This window comes from Xenopus laevis, chromosome 7S (assembly GCF_017654675.1).
Source record: "Xenopus laevis strain J_2021 chromosome 7S, Xenopus_laevis_v10.1, whole genome shotgun sequence".
In the NCBI taxonomy this organism is placed as follows: Eukaryota; Metazoa; Chordata; class Amphibia; order Anura; family Pipidae; genus Xenopus; species Xenopus laevis.
The window spans coordinates 10260001-10278128 of record NC_054384.1 but is presented as its reverse complement, the minus strand read 5'-3'; the positions used below and the strand labels follow the sequence as shown (position 1 = coordinate 10278128).

At 40.2% G+C, this 18128-nt stretch overlaps 1 protein-coding gene across 2 annotated transcripts in view; it reads left to right on the top strand.

The window, feature by feature from the left end:
- plekha1.S (pleckstrin homology domain containing A1 S homeolog) overlaps positions 1-18128 on the top strand; it is a 53712-nt gene that overhangs the window by 13403 nt on the left and 22181 nt on the right. For both annotated transcript variants that reach the window (XM_041570499.1, NM_001093071.1), the window contains 1 exon segment: positions 17516-17676. In XM_041570499.1, coding sequence (XP_041426433.1) covers positions 17536-17676 — 141 coding nt within the window. In that variant the 5' untranslated portion in view covers positions 17516-17535.

The following is an 18128-nucleotide window of genomic DNA, read 5'->3' as shown; positions in this document are numbered from 1 at the left end:
AAAATGTGCCATCTTCGCTGAAAAAGGGGTCCGTGTTGTTTTACTGCTGACAGGTTTTAGCAGTAGGCCACGATGACTCAGTGTAGCTGTCTGTTGCTTTTTCAGACATATACTCATATATTATTTTTATTATTCATTTGCTTTTACAGCGCAGACAGCCTTGAACTGCTTCATTTGTGCCCAGCTTCATGGACCAATAGTATGTGGGAAGAGCAATGAGCAAAGCTTGCAGACTTGATAGGCTGCCTACTGTGATCGTTTGATCTACAAAGAATGTCCATGTTTGTTTTGTTCAGTGTCTCGTATATTTAACATGAGAAATAATGAGACAACATACAAACCAATAATTCCACTGGTGTGACAGTAGAGCCGGCTGCTGCCAGGGCAGAAATATAGCGAGCCCCATACTTCAAATGTATTTCTGTGATCAATCTGTAGTTTTTACTTTATGATATCTTGTATTTTACAGACACACAGTTTTTTCTCCACATGCAAATTAGGGACAGAAAGGGAAAAAGTCGAAAAAACTTTTTTTTTACTTCCTTGTCCTTGACAAAAGGTTGTGTGTTTTTCCTTTCCACCCCTAATTTGCATATGCAAATTAGAGTTCGATTCGACCAGGCGCAAAATGAATGCTGGATTCAGTGCATCCCTATTTAGTAGGGATACACCGAATACAGGATTCGGCCAGGTTTCGGCCTTTTTCTGCAGGATTCGGATTCGGCCGAATCCTTCTGCCTGGTCAAACTGAATCCTAATTTGCATATGCAAATTAGGGTTTGATTTGGCCAGGTGCAAAATGAAACCTTGAGAAAAGGTTGCATGTTTTTCCTTTCCATACCTAATTTGCATATGCAAATTAGGGTTTGATTCGGCCAGGTGCTAAATGAATCCTGGATTCGGTGCATCCCTATTTAGTAGGGATGCACCGAATCCAGGATTTGGTTCGAGATTCTGCCAGGATTCAACCTTTTTCTGCAGGATTCGGATTCGGCCGAATCCTCCTGCCTGGTCAAACCGAATCCGAATCCTAATTTGCATATGCAAATTATGGGTGGGGTGGGAAATCATGTGACTTTTTGTCACAAAACAAGGAATTAAAAAATGTTTTCCCTTCCCACACTAATCCCCTAATTTGCAAATGCAAATTCAGATTCCATTTCGTATTCGGCCAAATCCTTTGCATAGCATAGGGGGTTCGGCCGAATCCAAAATAGTGGATTCGGTGCATTCCTACTATTTAGAGTGGTAATTGTGTTCTGTCTTGAAATTTTTGACTGTGTGATCTGTTTACAGTCCAGTATTTTATAAATAAGCGGTTTGTTTTGTGAAATTATTATAGCAGTCGTTGACAAGAAAATGGTAAACTTTCTTCTTGAGTTGCCATATTGAGTGGCAAAACATTTAGGGCCAACCACACAGCATGATTGTGGGTATTGAGTAACCGATCCCTTGGAATTGCTCCCTATTGGGTCAGAGTGTCTTTGAAATAGATCGGTAGCAATTCCATTTTCTTGACCGCCCCCAGAGCTGTTACGACAAATTTGATAAAATTTTTGATTTGATAAAAATCTCAGCTTATTAGGAATTTTCCTGCCTGTCCGGAAGCTTTTTATTTATGGGTAAAATATCCACAGTTTAATATTAGATACCTTTGCCCTTGCATAAAAGGTTAAAAAAAAAAACTGGGACTAAGGGTAGGACTACACGGACGTTTGCGGCGCGATCCAATGCTCTGCGACAAAACGCATGCAACCGAAATAAGGTAAGAGATAGAAATGTCGGATGAAGTTGCAGTGTTGATCCGACGCGACACGACTGTCGGATGCAGACGCAGCGTGCAATTTGGATGTTCCCCTGGGGCATTTGGTTCTCAAAGGAAAGCTACTTCTATAGTCTCTTAGACAGTTGCAGGTACTCAGGTGTCAAAATTCTAAAAGTGGGTAGGATAAGGGCAAAGTAATATTTGGCAGTGCAGTGCTTTGGAAGCAGGGCATAACTGTGTTTCCCTTTGACACATTGGGGGGAATTCACAAAGGGGCACATTCACTAAGCTCGGGTGAATGAATAGAGGAGTTTTTTGTGCTCCTCACTATCGAATTGGCGTAAATTCGCCTGAGTAGAATGATTCAAATAGATCGAGTGAAAAAACTCTGCAATTGAATAAAAAGGCATTCAATCGATCATTCGATCGAATGAAAATCCTTTGATCGAATATTCGATTGCTCGACTATTTGCCGGGCGAATATTCGCCAGCGCGTACATTCACCAGAATTCCCTATTCGATTCTATTCTCCAGTCGAATTTCGAGGGATTTAACCACTCGAAATTCGACCCTTGATACATCTGCCCCAAAGTGTCGGTAAAATAAGTAACCCAGAAGTGGCGGTCAACAAATTTGTAAAATGTCGTACGAACGGCAAATTCACAAAGGCAGACTTTACCGTCTCTGAATGTCTCATAAGTCCGTCGATTTTCTAAAATGTTTTATATCTTTTCATTAGACAGATGACATTTTACCGAGCGTTTTCAAAAGACAATTTGACCAGCATTTTCATTTTGGAGAGCCTAATGTGTCGGAAAAATTGTCGGCAAAACAAATGCGTTTACGAGCAAATGAGTTTACGCCCACTTTTAACAACACTATTTCAAAAGTGTCGTACACGTTGGAAAATTGGTGGGTAAATGCTCTGTGAATTTGTCTGCTGTTACTACGACACTTTCTTTCGACATTTAAAAGACATTTTTTCGTTCCCAACACTTGTGAATTCCCCCCAATGTGTTGTGTTAAAATGGAATTCGGAATAAGATCATAGTAATTGGGAATATGGAAAGTGAGCTTCCCTTTTGCTGCTCTTGTAACCAGTGCTTTGTAGGAACTAATTTGTGTCTGTTATTTGTATATTGAGTGTAATTGTCACCTATTGATCCTAATGAACAAGGGAATACACTAATACACTAATGTGAAATGCCATTAAATATGCTGCTTTAATTTGAGACTATTAAAGAAAACTGAAACCATATCCTACAGTCACACGTGCTAGAGAGGCAGAAGATGGCAGTGGATTGTGCTTAAAGGGTTGCTTTCATGGGTTTTTCCAAAATGAATCAGTTAATTGTGCTGCTCCAGCAGAATTCTGCACTGAAATCCATTTCTCAAAAGAGCAAACAGATTTTTTTATATTCAATTTTGAAATCTGACATGGGGATAGACATATTGTCAGTTTCCCAGCTGCCCCAAGTCATGTGATTTGTGCTCTGATAAACTTCAATCACTCTCTACTGCTGTACTGCAAGTTAGAGTGACATCACCCCATCCCTTTTTCCCCCCCAGCACTCAAACAAAAAAACAATGCGAAGGTAACCAGATAACAGCTCCCTAACACAAGATAACAGCTGCCTGGTAGATCTAAGAACAACACTCAATAGTAAAAACCCATGTCCCACTGAGACACATTCAGTTACATTGAGAAGGAAAAACAGCAGCCTGCCAGAAAGCATTTCTCTCCTAAAGTGCAGGCACAAGTCACATGACTGGGGACAGCTGGGAAATTGACAAAATGTCTAGCCCCATGTCAGATTTCAAAATTGAATATAAAAAAATCTGTTTGCTCGTTTGAGAAATGGATTTCAGTGCAGAATTCTGCTGGAGTAGCACTATTAACTGATTCATTTTGAAAAAAATATGTTTTCCAATGACAGGATCCCTTTAAATACATAAAGACCATAGAATAAAATGGAAAACAAAGTTTCCCCATTATATTTGTCCATTAAAAATAAGTGGAGTATGCGCAGTTTATGGGGCAGATTAATCAAAGGTCGAATTTCGAAGTTATGTGAATTTTTTTTGTAACTCTAATAAATTTGAATGTACTCACATGCATGTTGGCGCTTTTAAATTCGAATTTGTGAGTTTTGACCAAAAATAATTTAGAACATTTCGAAATTACCATTTGAACCTTAATAAATATGCCCCTATATGTCTCATGCTAATTTCACGTGACATTTTGTCCCCATGAATGTTCTTTGCAAATTGCAATATTTTCCCTTTGTGGTTTTGACTTAAAGGATTTCTTGGGTAATCGAATATATTATTATATGTGTGTATGTATATAAAATACAGAATATAGATAGCAGGCACTTCAAAGGCTTCTCCGTGAAAGCAGTTTATTAATTAGTCAGTGGCGTAACTAGATGTTACTGGTCCCCACAGCAAATTAAACATAATCCAGAGGTTGTCCTGTTTTACCAATATATGTTGAAATTGCTCATCAATTAGGGTCTCATGGGCCCCTTATACCTCCTGGCCCTCCTGCAGCCGCAGGGTCTGCTTCCTCTGTAGTTACACCCCTGTAATTAGTCATAGAATTATTTTACCGTAGCCTGATGCTTTTTGATGCGTCATTTTTAGACCAACGACTTTCACTACCCTCTGTCAGAAAATAATCTGGACCAAATTGAGCTTCATACTCCTTCTGTGCATGCAAACATCTCTGTTATTTTTGGGAGGGCAGTTGTGGGAGAAGCATGTGGCAATATGACTAATTGTTTTGCTTGCAGTGGCCTATAGTTAGTGCTGAAGCATGACGGTGCCCACACTAAACTAACTAAACATGCAGTAATCTTTGGACAGATCTGCCGAACCTCTAGCACAGGGATCCCCAACCTTTTGAACCCGTGAGCAACATTTAGAAGTAAAAGGAGTTGGGGAGCAACACAAGCATGAAAAATGTTCTTGGGGTGCCATATAAGTGCCGTGATTGGCCATTTGGTAGCCCCTATGTGCATTGTCAACCTACATTGAGGCTCTGTTTGGCAGTGCACCTGGTTTTTCTACAACCAAAACTTGCCTCCAAGCCTGGAATTCAAAAACCAGCACCTGCTTTGAGGCCACTGGGAGCAACATTCAAAGGGTTGGAGAGCAACATGTTACTCACGAGCTACTGGTTGGGGACCACTGCTCTAGCACCTTGATCTAAACTGTCAGATTAACGGCAGGCTTGTTTTTGCCTCTCGTTTCTTTGACCAACAATGTCATCATTTTTGTTGGCTACAAATATACTTAGGGGTTATGCAAGTCGTATTTACGGCTGAATTTTTTCCATTGCTCATGTGTTGCGGGGTATGTTTGCGTGGATCTCACAGGTAAGAGGCAGTTGTAACTGGCTTGACGTGTACACGTTTATCTTGTCCTTGGTCGTTACCCAGTTTGTACTAGTTAAAGGAGAAATCAGCCTGTTGTGAAAAAACCCATACCCCCCTACCCCAGGTAGACCCCATTCCATCATCCCCCCAGGCTAACTACCCCCCGGGGAGATGCCCCATACTTATCCCTCGCCGCAGATTCTTCCAGCTAAGTTCCAGGCGTCCATCTTCTGCGTCCTCTGTAAGCTGACTGCGAGATTGGCAAATTCAATTTTTTGGATTCAGTTTGGTATTCGGTCGAATCTTTCACGAAAGAATTCGGAGGTTCGGCCGAATCCAAAAAAGTGGATTCGGTGCATCCCTATTAAAAACATGCCGAAAACTCAAATTCCACAAATCAAACAAAGATCTCCCAGTTGTAAAAGGGATATGATTTCGACAGATTTTAGCTAGAGTAGTTTTAGGACTCGGAATTGTTGCAGTTTTGTGTCACGTAATAAGTCCCGGAAAAGCCACGATTCTTTTTCCTTGATTTTTTTGGGGTTTTTGGTAGGGATGCAACGAATCCAAGATTTAGGTCGGGATTCAGCCAGGATTTGGCCTTTTTAAGCAGGATTCGGATTTGGCTGAATCCTTTTGCCCGGCTGAACCGAATCGGAATCCTGATTTGCATATGCAAATTAGGGGTGGGGAGGGAAATCGCGTGACTTTTTGTCACAAAACGAGGAAGTAAAAATGTTTCCCCTTCCCACCCCTAATTTGCATATGCAAATTAGGGTTCGGTATTTGGCAAATCTTTCGCGAAGGATTTGGGGGTTCAGCAGAATCAAAAATAGTGGATTTGGTGCATCCCTAGTTTTTGGCAACAAAAAGCTGACCCGAAAAAGTTGGGGTTTAGTAAATAGGCCCCATCAGGTCAAATGAACTGTTTCAACTGATTTGCTGACATGTTCTAGTCTTGAGGCCTGCTCTGACTTAAGGAAGATTAACACACTGTTCCCTGTCTATGGCAATTGATTTTCCATTTAGTTCCGCAGGCAACTCGGGGCTAAAGTAAATAATGCATTTGCTGTCATCCAAATAAGCAAATGAAAATGAATGCTACGGCTTGTGCTCCTTTTCCGCTGTGCTTTCTAAGGAGAAGAGTTCATCTGGTTCCGACCTCAGCTGAAATATGACGTTATCTTATGAATATTCATACTGACTTATAAATACTGTAAAAAAAATAAAAAAAGGGCTACCGGAGTAGACCTCTTATAGAATGAAGGGAAGTGACTGTTTGCCAGATTTCCATTCCCCCTATTCCTAACTGCTCCCACAGTTCATGAGCCGGCGCATTTTTGGCTCTCGTCTCCAAGGGGTAATTATGGAGAGCTCTGGAAAGGAAAGCCCCGGGATGGAGGGGGCCGAGCTTGTGTGTCCTGTGATTGTTTCTTTGAGATAGAACAATAAGCCAATGTTTGCTGCACAAAACAGTTCATTGATGGAAGTGTGGCCCTGTGTTATGGGGCCACGTGCGCTCTGAAATGAAGAGCTTCTTCCTCAATGGGACTTTGTTTACAGATCACTTCTCCGGACAAAGACTAAAAAGGTTTTTCTCTGTAAATAATTAGTATGTGTATTATTTATTCCCGGACGTCATTAGAGGATATAGACAGGCGGTTGTTACCATTCTCATGAATAATTAATGATATCTAGTGGTCAGATTTAACCCTTAGAGGTGTTAGGGTATTTACTGGTTAAACCCCCCCACCCAAGTCCATTCCTCACAGGAAAGCTAGCAAAGCAGTTTGTTGCCAATAGATTAGCCACAAGCTATAATACTATTTATTCTGTATAATACTTTACCATACCTGAGTAAACAGCTCTAGAAACTCTCTGTTTGTTTGGGATAGCAGCTGCCATATTAGCTTGGTGTGACATCACTTCCTGCCTGAGTTTCTCCCTGCTCACTCATAGCTCTGGGCTCAGATTACAGCAGGGGGGGGTAGGGAGGGGAGGAAAGGGAGAGGGATTGAGAAGCAAACTGAGCATGCTCAAGCCCAAGCCCTGGAGGTTTAAGATAAAAACAGGAAGTCTGATACAGAAGCCCATGAGTACACAATAGAAGGAAAGAAATACTGTGTTTCTTTTGACAGAGGACTCAGAGCAGCATTACTTTGAGGGTTTACTGGTGTATTTATATAGATATTTCTGATAAAACTTACTTAATTTTAGCCTTTCCTTCTCCTTTAAGTCAACTGGAAGTCTAACAATAGTTGTTAGACTTGCTATATCAGACTTTTTTGGACTAGAATGTATTTTAGGTACTTTTTTTTGTTTTTTTTTAAATCTGACATTGCTTTGAATGATCATGAACTGCTTTATACAGCTATGCGACCTGTTATCCAGAATGCTTGGGACCTGGGGTTTTCCAGATAAGGGATCTTTACGTAATTTGGATCTTCATACCTTAAGTCTATTAGAAAATCATGTAAACATTAAATAAACCCACTAGGCTGGTTTTGCTTCCAATAAGGATTAATTATATCTTAGTTTGTATCAAGTACAATGTACTGCTTTATTATTGCAGACAAAAAGGAAAACCTTTTGATAAGTTTGAATTACATGTATGGGATCCATTATCCGGACACCTGTTATCCAAAAAGCTCCAAATTACGGAAAGGCTGTCTCCCATAGACCTGTATTTGGTGTATATAGTTTATATAAACAAGCTGCTGTGTAGCCATGGGGGCAGCCATTCAAGCACAGGATACACAGTAGATAACAGATAAGTACTACTATAGTTTATATAAACAAGCTGCTGTGTAGCCATGGGGCAGCCATTCAAGCACTGGATACACAGTAGATAACAGATAAGTACTACTATAGTTTATATAAACAAGCTGCTGTGTAGCCATGGGGGCAGCCATTCAAGCACAGGATACACAGTAGATAACAGATAAGTACTACTATAGTTTATATAAACAAGCTGCTGTGTAGCCATGGGGGCAGCCATTCAAGCACAGGCTACATAGTAGATAACAGATAAGTACTACTATAGTTTATATAAACAAGCTACTGTGTAGCCATGGGGGCAGCCATTCAAGCACAGATAATTTCTGCAGAATCCCTGCAGTTTTCTGCAGTTTTACTGTAATGACACATTTTTGCATTTTTTTAGTCGGACAGATGTCGCTCAGACAGGGGTAAAAATCCAGTCTGACCACCTGTATTCCTCATTATAATCCAGTTGTTGGGCCCTAGGGCCCACGATTGGATCAGACCGATATCGCCCACTTCAAGGTAGACATATAGGGTAGAGATCCGCTCGTTTGGCAAAATTGTCAAACGAGCGGATCTTTATGTGTATGGCCACCTTTAGGACTCTTACTGACGAGCGGTTGTAGCTGCGCTCCCCTGCTTTCCGTTTTTCTGCATTCAGTCGCAGGGGAGCGCAGGAATAGACGCATTACATTTTTTCCAATGGGGCTGTATTCACACAGGCGCGTGTAGGCGCTAAACGCAGGAAAAATGAAGCATCTCAACCTGCGTTCCTCACCTACACGCGCCTGTGTGAGTACAGCCCCATTGGAAAAAATGTAATGCGTCTATTCCTGCGCTCCCCTGCGGCTGAACGCAGAAAAACGGAGCGCGGCTTCAACCGCTCGTCAGTAAGAGCCCTAATTCATTCTTTTAAAGGGATAATCCCCTGACCTGTCAGTGCACCCACAGGTGCCGGCAATTCCCATATGAACAAATACGAGTGATTTACAGGGTTTTGTTGATTTCCAGCCCAACTAGACAATGCTCAGATAACAAACCTTGTGCAATTGTCCCATTATTCTAAACTAAACAGCCCGTCTTTAACTTTACTAATCGATTAAGACCTTCCATTTTCTAGGTCAGAAGTTAATATAGTCCCTGATGTACATACATTTGACCTGGGAGCTGCCGATTAATGTACAGAAGCAAAAGCTAGATATTTGCATTTCTGCAGCTGCATGTCCGTGCATATCATAATGTAATCACATGTAACTATGACCCCCGCTCATGTTCTGCGGCTGAGTAAACTCCCCTGCATTGTATATTCTGTGTTTCCTGAACTGGCTCTTTGTCAGAATCTGTTGGAACTTGTCCGTGACCAAATTCTTGACTCCCACTGCATAGTTTGAGAGCAGCGCTTAATGTAATTTACATGAGGTGGTGGCAGTACAAGACTTTATAAAATGGGGAATTTAGTTTGTTTGTTTGTGTGTATATATATATATATATATATATATATATATATATATATATATATATATATATACATAGAATGGACCAGCACACCGTTTTCTTCAATCAAACGTGTTTATTCAATACACACTGTGCATCCAACGTTTCGGCCCGCATCCGGGCCTTTATCAAGGATAAAGTGACAGTGATAGTGATCAACCTTTTATACCCATAATCCCCCTCGTTAGTCATGTCATGATGACTACTATCACTGTCACTTTATCCTTGATAAAGGCCCGGATGCGGGCCGAAACGTTGGATGCACAGTGTGTATTGAATAAACACGTTTGATTGAAGAAAACGGTGTGCTGGTCCATTCTATGCATATATAAACACTTTGACCGAGCACCCGGCTTGGAGAAAAAAGAGGACAGAGTGCAGGTGTTTGTACTATAATATATATATATATATATATATATATATATATATATATATATATGTGTGTGTATATCTATATAGATAGAGATATATATATATATATATATATATATATATATATATATATATAGTAATCCACAGAATCAGGAATGCACACTGGGAATTTAAAATATCTTCATCTTTATTTATTCATCTTTAAAAGAAAATAGGTCAACGTTTCGGTCCCCTGCTTGGACCTTTATCAAGATTCTGTGGTTTACTGAATATTTGGCATGGAATAGCACCTGGGTATATTATACCTCAGCGTCGGAGTGCTGGAACCATTGGAACCTATATATATATATATATATATATATATATATATATATATATATATATATATATATATATATATATATATATATATTGAATAAAGTAACCCCTCTTGTAAAATATAAGGATATTATAAGTTACCGAGGAGTTTCATGACCATATAAAAACACGAGGCCTCGCATTTCAGTGAGTCATGTGACAGAAATAACATCAGAACTCACCATTTATAACTGATGACATCAGAACTCACCGTTTATAAGGATATGATTTTGTATTATATAGTGAATAAAGTACCCCCTCTTGTAAAATATAAGGATATTATAAGTTACCGAGGAGTTTCATGACCATATAAAAACACGAGGCCGAAGGCCGAGTGTTTTTATACAGGTCATGGAACTCCGAGGTAACTTATAATATCCTCATATTTTACAACTGGGGGTACTTTATTAATTATAATACACAAATTTTAGTGAGTCATGTGACAGAAATTACATCACTACTCACCGTTTATAACTGATGACATCACTACTCACCGTTTATAAGGATATAATTTACAAGATATTCATGGCTTTTGTGTATTATATATACATACATACATACACACACATATATATATATATAATACACAAGAGCCATGAATATCCTGTAAATGATATCCTTATAAACGGTGAGTTCTGATGTCATTTCTGTCACATGACTCACTAAAACTTGTGTATTATAATAAATAGAGTACCCCTTGTTGGAAAATATGAAGATACATGGTCATGGAACTCCTCTGTGACTTATAATATCCTTATATTTTACAATAGGCGGTACTTTATATCCCAGAAATATGACAGAACTCCGAGGTAAGTTACATTAAAGTCTAAAATGTCAAATAGGTGACGTTGATTCGATCCAACGTTTCAGTGCAATATTAGAAACTTGTCAGGGGGTGTGTGTGTGTGTACATGTTCACCTTTCAAACACTTTTTTCAGTTCATTTGGTTTCAGATTGTTTCCATCTTTTATTTTTTTACCGTTTTCCCAAAATTTAAGTTTAAAATTTAATGTTTGTGTGTCTGGTGTTTCAGTCTGGCAGCTCAGTGATCCAAGAGAGCATCTAAGCTGTTACAATTTGCTACATTTAATTGCTACAATTAGTTGATCCATTTCTCAGCAGTATCTTTGGAATATTAGCAACTATTGTATCAATTCTAACAGCTGCCTGTAATAAAAACGCATAGGATTCAGCCCAGCAGGAACAAAGATAACAAAATTAACTTAGATCAGTTACAGAGTCGGCGACCCCCCCCCATCTGCTTTACAAGGTGAAAAATTAAACGTTACAATTCAATATTAGAAAACGATCACAAATAGATAACAGAAAGTAAATGGGGAAAAAGTCTTTATTTCTAAAAACCAACTGAACTGAAAAAAGTGTTTGAATGTGAACAACCCCTTTTAATTTCCATCCAGTAACAAAGGCAATCACTAATCGGGCCTCTTATTAACAGAGAAGTCTCTTCTCTGATCCACGGCACGTAACAAAAGGCAGCCCCTGTTAAACAGTTACAAGTCAGTACCACAATAACAGAATTGGCATTCGCTGAGAGATCAGGTTACTGTGAGCAGTAGTGATGTGCGGGTCGAGAATTACCCAACCCTAACCTGCCCACTCCCTACCCGCGCCCGCAGTGACATCACAAAAGGTGTGGGGCAGGCGGAAGTCTATAAATTCCGGCGCCGGCAGTACTAGGTCGCGGGCGGGGAGAGGAGAAGAGCTCGACCCGCCCACGACCCGCCCATATTGTCCAGGGGTCAGGCCGAACCCGCCTGACCCGCGTGTCCCGCGAGCCTCGGGTCGGCCCGCACATCACTAGTGAGCAGCCTTCCCTTTATTAGATGGCAAACGATGTGACTGCTATTTAAGGATGCACCGAATCCAATATTTTGGAATCGGCCGAATCCTTCACGAATCCTTATGCAAATTAGGGATGGGAAGGGGAAAACATTATATACCTTCTTGTTTTGTGACAAAAAGTCACGCAATTTCCCTCCCGCCCCTAATTGGTATATGCAAATTAGAATTCGGATTTGGTTTGGCTGGGCAGAAGGATTCGGCCGAATCCAATCCTGCTAAAAAAAAAAGGCTGAATCCTGGCCAAATCCCTAACCGAATCCTGGATTCGGTGCATCCCTAATATTTGTGCATGTTTACATTCCATAGGACAGAAGCAACTGTCAATGAGTTCTAGAATCGAGCTGTATTCAGTAGGGATGCGCCGAATCCAGGATTCGGCCTTTTTCAGCAGCATTCGGATTCAGCCGAATCCTTCTGTCCAGCCGGACTGAATCCTTATTTGCATATGCAAATTGGGTACGGGGAGGGAAATCACGTGACTTTTTGTAGAAGATTTGTTATCTGTGCCCAACAATGGCAATTAAATTAAGGTGACTCCTCAAAATTATAGAATAGCAACCGTATTTATTAAATCTCAATGTATTTTGTGTAGGGATGCACCGAATGCAGGATTTGGTTCGGGATTCAGCCAGGATTTGGCCTTTTTTAGCAGGATTCGGATTCAGCCGAATCCTTCTGCCTGGCCGGACCGAATCCTTATTTGCATATGCGAATTAGGGGGCGGAGAGGGAAATCCCGTGACTTTTTATCACAAAACAAGGAAATAAAAAATGTTTTCCCCTTCCCACCCCTAATCTTTTTATGCAAATTCGGTTTGGTATTCGGCTGAATCTTTCACAAAGGATTCAGGGATTCAGCTAATCCAAAATAGTGGATTCGGCGCATCCCTATTATTCAGTTCTCTGCATAAACCTGGCTCTTAAAGCAGAACAGTTGCGAACATGAACATTTAAAATAAGCTTCATTATACTGAAGTAAGAAGTTCTCTAAAAATAATCAATTAAAAATTCTGAACTGTTTCTGGAAAAAATCACGTTACTCTTCACTCTTTCCCTTAGTATTTTTTTTTCTCTTCATTCTCTCTTCTTGCAGGAGTTGGAATTCTTTTAATTTTGAATGACAGTTGAATCCAGTATATCTTAAAGGGGGGCTCCTTTTGCCTAGAAGATGTATTAGAGCTCACTCTATTAAACTCACCAGACATCATGTCTCTCTACATGCAGGATTTGTGCCAAAATCTTGTTAGATTTTGTTTGTACTGAAATCAGTTATATGAGTGAGCTCTAATTCATTCTGCTAGGAAAGGAAACCCCCTTATAAGATTATATTGGATCTAACTGTCAATGAATATCTGACACCCAACTGCTGCATGAAGAGAGAATGAAGAGAAACAGATGCCGAGAGAGGAATAATGAACATAAACTTGATTATTTCAGAAATGGTCCAGAATTTTTAATGGATTATATGAAGAAGGTTTTTTTTTATTTTCAGTAGTTCCCCTTTAAATTGTTAAATGAGTCATTTTTTTTTTTTCTTTGTGCAATAATTAACAGTAACCTGTAACGTCTGGTACAGGAAAATAACCAGTAAAGAGAAAATAGCACTTCCTTTCTTTCTAGAAGGGAAATTCAGTGTTCAGCCTAAATGTAACACATTCAACTGTTAAAGTTAACTCTAAAAGTTCCATACAGTTTTAACTCTGTACCATTATAATACTTTTAGCTCTCACTTTACCAAAGAGGCCTCTGGTTGCAAGGGGTCCCTGCACGATCATGAAGAGGGATATGAAAGCCAGAAATCTGTTGAAACAAAGTTAAATACGAGTTATTTGCTCAAGAAACACAGAAAGAAATCACCATTGCTTGGTCTCACCCACGCTGTGGACTTGATCAGCTGCTATAAACACCCTTGGGCCAGCGCTTGGTCTAACCCACATTCTGGAGTTGACCAGGTACTATAAACGATATAAAGCCAATATTTATAGAGAAAGCGAAAAATTGCCAGTGCGAATAGGAATTAGTTCATAGGATTAACTTTTAGTATGCTGTAGCATGCACTTTTCATAGCAAAATTTTAGTTGGTCTTTGTTTTTCATTGTTTTTTCTTTATTATTATTTATATTTCAGCTTTCAAATTGGAGGCACTCATGCCTTTAGCCAAAAAAAATGATTGCTCTGTGAGACTTAAAACTTTAGGTGGCCATAGACTGACCTTGAGGTGGGCAATATTAGGATGATCACAATAATGGGGATAGGGGATGGGACCACATGAACGAGCTGATGCAGTCCTTGCCCTGACAGGACTTTCAAACCTGCCTGATCGACATATGGGCGATTTTCGGCCAGGTATCAGTCCGCTAGGCCCATCAGAGGACCCCATACATGGGCAATAAGCTACCGACTCTCTGCAGCTTTCATAGGCTTGTGATTGCCCCCTATACCGTTACTTTTCATTCAGACCCTTTCCTATTCATCTTCCAGTCTCTTATTGCAACCACTGCCTCGTTGCAAGGGCGAGTTGGACCCTAGCAACCAGATATGCTTTTGAAATTCCAACCTGGAGAGCTACAGAACAAAAAAAGTTAAGTCATTAAAGGAGAACTAAACCCTAAAAATGAATAGGGCTAAAAATGCCATATTTTATATAGTGAACTTATTGCACGAGGCTAAAGTTTCAGCTTGTCAATAGCAGCAATGATCCAGGACTTCAAACTTGTCACAGGGGGTCACCATCTTGGAAAGTGTCTGTGACACTCACATGCTCAGTGGGCTCTGATTGGCTGTTGAGAAGCTAAGCTTAGGGCTCGTCACTAATTATCCAGCAGAAAATGAGCTTCCCTGGCTGTAATATAAGCTGATGCTACAGGTTTGCTGATTATTAAATTCTGATGCTAATTGCACTGGTTTCTGTGCTGCCATGTAGTAATTATCTGTATTAATTACTAATCAGCCTTATATTGTGACATTTCTATTCTATGTGTACTGTATATTGTGAGTGGGTCCCTAAGCTCAGTAAGTGACAGCAGCACAGAGCATGTGCAGTGAATCAGCAGAAAAGAAGATGGGGAGCTACTGGGGCATCTTTGGAGACACAGATCTTTACTGTCAAAGGGCTGTGGTTGCCTTGGGCTGGTACAGAAGCACAAAACATAATGAACAACATCTCTAGCTACTTCTTTTTGTTAGGCTTTAGTTCTCCTTTAAAAAAACATACACAAAACAAAGAATTGATTACAAATTATCTCCGCGCGCCACATCTTACATCTACATCATACTAAAAGTTAAAGGGGTTGTTCAACATTAAGTTAACTTTTAGTATGTTATAGAATGTCAACTTTTCAATTGGTCTCCATTATTTATTTATTTTTTTATAGTTTTTAAATGATTTGCCTTCTTCTTCCGACTCTTTCCAGTTTTCAAATGGAAGTCACTGACTTTACTGTTACTGCTACTTTTGATAAATTGTTTTTATGTTCCTGTTCCAGTCTCTTGTTTTTAATTTGGACCCTAGCAACCAGATGGCTTGAAGTTGCAAACTGGAAGCTAAATAACTCAAAAACCCCAAGTAATGAAAAATGAAAACCAGTTTCAAATTATCTCAGAATATTTCTCTACATCATACTTAGGGTTGTCACCCGGCCGGTATTTTATCGGCCTAGCCGCTAAAACACCTGCCGGGGCCGGTATTACAAATTTACCTGCAATGTAGCTGCCGGTAAATTTGTAATACCCTTAAAAAGGCCCCTCGGCCCGCCCCCAATCCCCTGTAAACGTAGCTTTTCCTTCGGTTTTTGGCTGTGCCGCGCCGTGGCCTGTCCCTTTGCGTCACAACACCGCCCTCTTTGACACCACGCCCCTTTTTGTACCCGCCCCCCACCAGCCGGAAAAAAAAATTTGCAAAAGGTGGCAACCCTAATCATACTAAAAGTTAACTCAAAGGTGAACAACCCTTTAGATTAGTCACCCCAACAACAAATTTCCTCTTCTTCGAGGTGATAATCTCCCCGAACTGCCTTCCCCTACCTTCCGGTTGGCTAGAAAGAAAAATCGCCAGCGGGATGGCACTCTCGCTGCTTCATTTTGCAAAGTCGCCCGAAGTTTCCAACTTTGGAAAACTAAGTGCAACCCCGCTGGCGATTTTTCATTCGAGCCAGCGGGAAGGTAGGGGAAGGCAGTTCGGGGAGTTGTCGCCTTGAAGAAGTGATTTGTTGCCGGGCAACTAATCTCCCCGAAACTTGGCCGTGTGCCCTTACACTGATGAGCAGGCTGTGTATGTGGGTAGCTGGGGATCTGCTTGTTTATATCCTTTATGCACAGAGATAGAAAGTGGTTTGAAGAGTATATCTAGGAAGTATTTTTATTGGTGCCCTCGGGGAATAAGGCTCAGTTATGCAAGTAAGGAGTGGCCGGAGTTCTAGGCAAAGAGTCAGTCTATCTCAAAAGGAACACTGGGAGTCACTGGAAGTATTTGCACAAGGAATAAGGGAGTCGTGGGAGTTGTTGCACATAAGTAAACAGGGAGTTGAGCTATATGGATAGGAATCTGGGAGTCCAAAAAATACGTAGCTTAGAATGTTGATGGATAACACAGGGAGTGTATATAGAGCAAAGACATAATGATATTGAGCAATAAGAATAAGGAATTATTTGAGCCTAATGGAACTCATTTGGGTCTTTGAGGAGCTTATAGGTCAGGAGTGCCCATACTTTACTAATGTGAGGTCTACTTTTAGTGATCTTGTCCCATTATGATCTACATCCATAAAAGCACTGTTCTCATTCTGTTCCATGGAAAATATTACTTAAATACTGATTTATGGTAATTAAAATGTACAGTTATATTTAACAAACAACTATTTCTTATGTAACCTTAATGTAATAAATATCTGAATGAAAAGCATGAAATAGGAGGGTGATTTAGTCAAGCTGTTTGTTGACAGTGACTTGAGATCACCAGCTAAATAAAGGTCTACCGGTAGATCTCGATCTACCTTTTGGGCGCCCCTGTTATAGGTGAAGATGTATGACCCAGGAGCATCCATAGGCAATAGCTAGTCATTTAAGCCCCATGGATAATCAGTAGGGAGTGGTAAGGTTTTGGGTAAAAGAATATGGATCAGTCTATGGGGCATATTTACCAAAGGGCGAAGTGACTAACGCTGGTGAAACTTTGAAACTAGCGCTCCAATATTCACCCAGACACACCTACAAGAACGGCTGTGATTGACATCAGGCTTGAAGGGGAGTGGCTAAAGTGCTGATAGGCTGGAGAGCAATTTTAAAGTGTGCGTCAGAATTCTAACAGGATTTTAATTTGATTAAATCCATAACTAATTCAAATGGCTTAATTAAAATCTGAGTATTTCCCTTTTTGATTTGCTGTGCATGCTGGAAACCAATTCCTTGTGTAGGTCTCCTGAATGGGAGCCGACATGCTAACAACTTACTGTAGATGTAGTTTTTATATGTTAGCACAACAGAGGGGAGACTGGGGAAGTCACTGGTCTAATGTCTCCCACAGGGTAATGGTTCAGCCCAGACATGCCTTACGTGGATCGTCAGAATCGCAATTGTGGCTTCCTGGACATCGAGGAGCATGAAAACAGTGGGAAATTTCTCCGCCGGTATTTCATCCTCGACACTAGTGAGAACAGCCTCCTCTGGTACATGGACAATCCCCAGGTATCCCCAATTACTTAATCCATCTTTGTGTATGTGTGTGTATATATAGTGAATTAAGTACCCCCTATTGTAAAATATAAGGATATTAAGTTACCGAGGAGTTTCATGACCATATAAAAACACGAGGCCAAAGGCCTCGTGTTTTTATACAGGTCATGGAACTCCGAGATTACGTCTAATATCCTCATATTTTGCAAATGGGGGTACTTTATTTATTATAATACACACATTTCAGTGAGTCATGTGACAGAAATTACATCAGAACTTACCGTTTATAACTGATGACATCAGAACTCACTGTTAATAAGTATATCATTTACAAGATATTCATGGATTTTGTGTAATATAAATATATATATATATATATATATATATTCGTCCTCGGACTGGAGCACTCATACAAACAGAGGCCAACTGCCTGGGTGCAGGTTTAAGAAAAATGTGTATAAGGT